We start from the raw sequence: 790 nt of genomic DNA on the forward strand, positions 1-790 counted from the left end.
TCTAACCGTGGGACTTGGCCGGTGTGTGTCTCCCTAGCCTCAGAGCCACCCCAGGAATGGTGGGGAGGAGGAGGAAGAGGAGCCGTCGTCTCCCGTTCAACCAGCGCAGCTCTTTGCTCCCAAAAGCTTGGTGCTGGTGTCGCGGCTGGACCACGCGGAGGTGTTCAGGGTAAGTCCGAAATGCGGTGGGGCTGGGGTAGGGGGAGCAGGGCCCCTGCTCGGCAGGGAGAGGAGAGCAATGTCCCTATGTCAGCCTGACCTTGGTACCGGGGAAGATTATGGAGAGGTTCATCTTGAGTGTGCTCACCAGGCACGTGGAAGACAATCAGGGGATCAGGCCCAGCCAACATGGGTTCATGAAAGGCAGGTCTTGCCTAACCAACCTGACTTCCTTCTTTGACCAGGTGACCCGCCTGGTAGATGGGTGGTAAAACACTGGAACAGGTTGCCCAGAGAGGTAGTGGAGGCCCCATCCCTGGAAGCATTCCAGGCCAGGTTGGACGGGGCTGTGAGCAACCTGATCTGGTTAGCGGTGTCCCTGCTCACTGCAGGAGGGTTGGACTAGATGACCTCTAGGGGTCCCTTCCAACCCAAAACATTCTGTGATTCTATGAGGGAAAGGCTGTGGATGTTGTCTACCTGGACTTCAGCAAAGCCTTCGACACAGTCTCCCATAGCATTCTCCTGGAGAAGCTGCAGTTCACGGCCTAGATGGATGTACTCTTCGCTGGGTGGCTGGATGGCTGAGCCCAGAGAGTCGTGGTGAATGGAGCTAAATCCAGTTGGCGGC

General features: G+C 57.6%; 1 protein-coding gene across 1 annotated transcript in view; it reads left to right on the forward strand.

The window, feature by feature from the left end:
- The window catches only part of LOC104127481 (myotubularin-related protein 5-like), a gene marked incomplete at its 3' end in the record, with an annotated part of 66,798 nt that overhangs the window by 29,857 nt on the left and 36,151 nt on the right, over positions 1–790 (forward strand). Inside the window, 1 exon segment of the mRNA XM_035895677.1 lies at positions 38–169. Coding sequence (XP_035751570.1) covers positions 38–169 — 132 coding nt within the window.

Source organism: Egretta garzetta, unplaced genomic scaffold, assembly GCF_000687185.1.
Source record: "Egretta garzetta isolate BGI_Z169 unplaced genomic scaffold, ASM68718v1 scaffold986, whole genome shotgun sequence".
Taxonomy (NCBI): domain Eukaryota; kingdom Metazoa; phylum Chordata; class Aves; order Pelecaniformes; family Ardeidae; genus Egretta; species Egretta garzetta.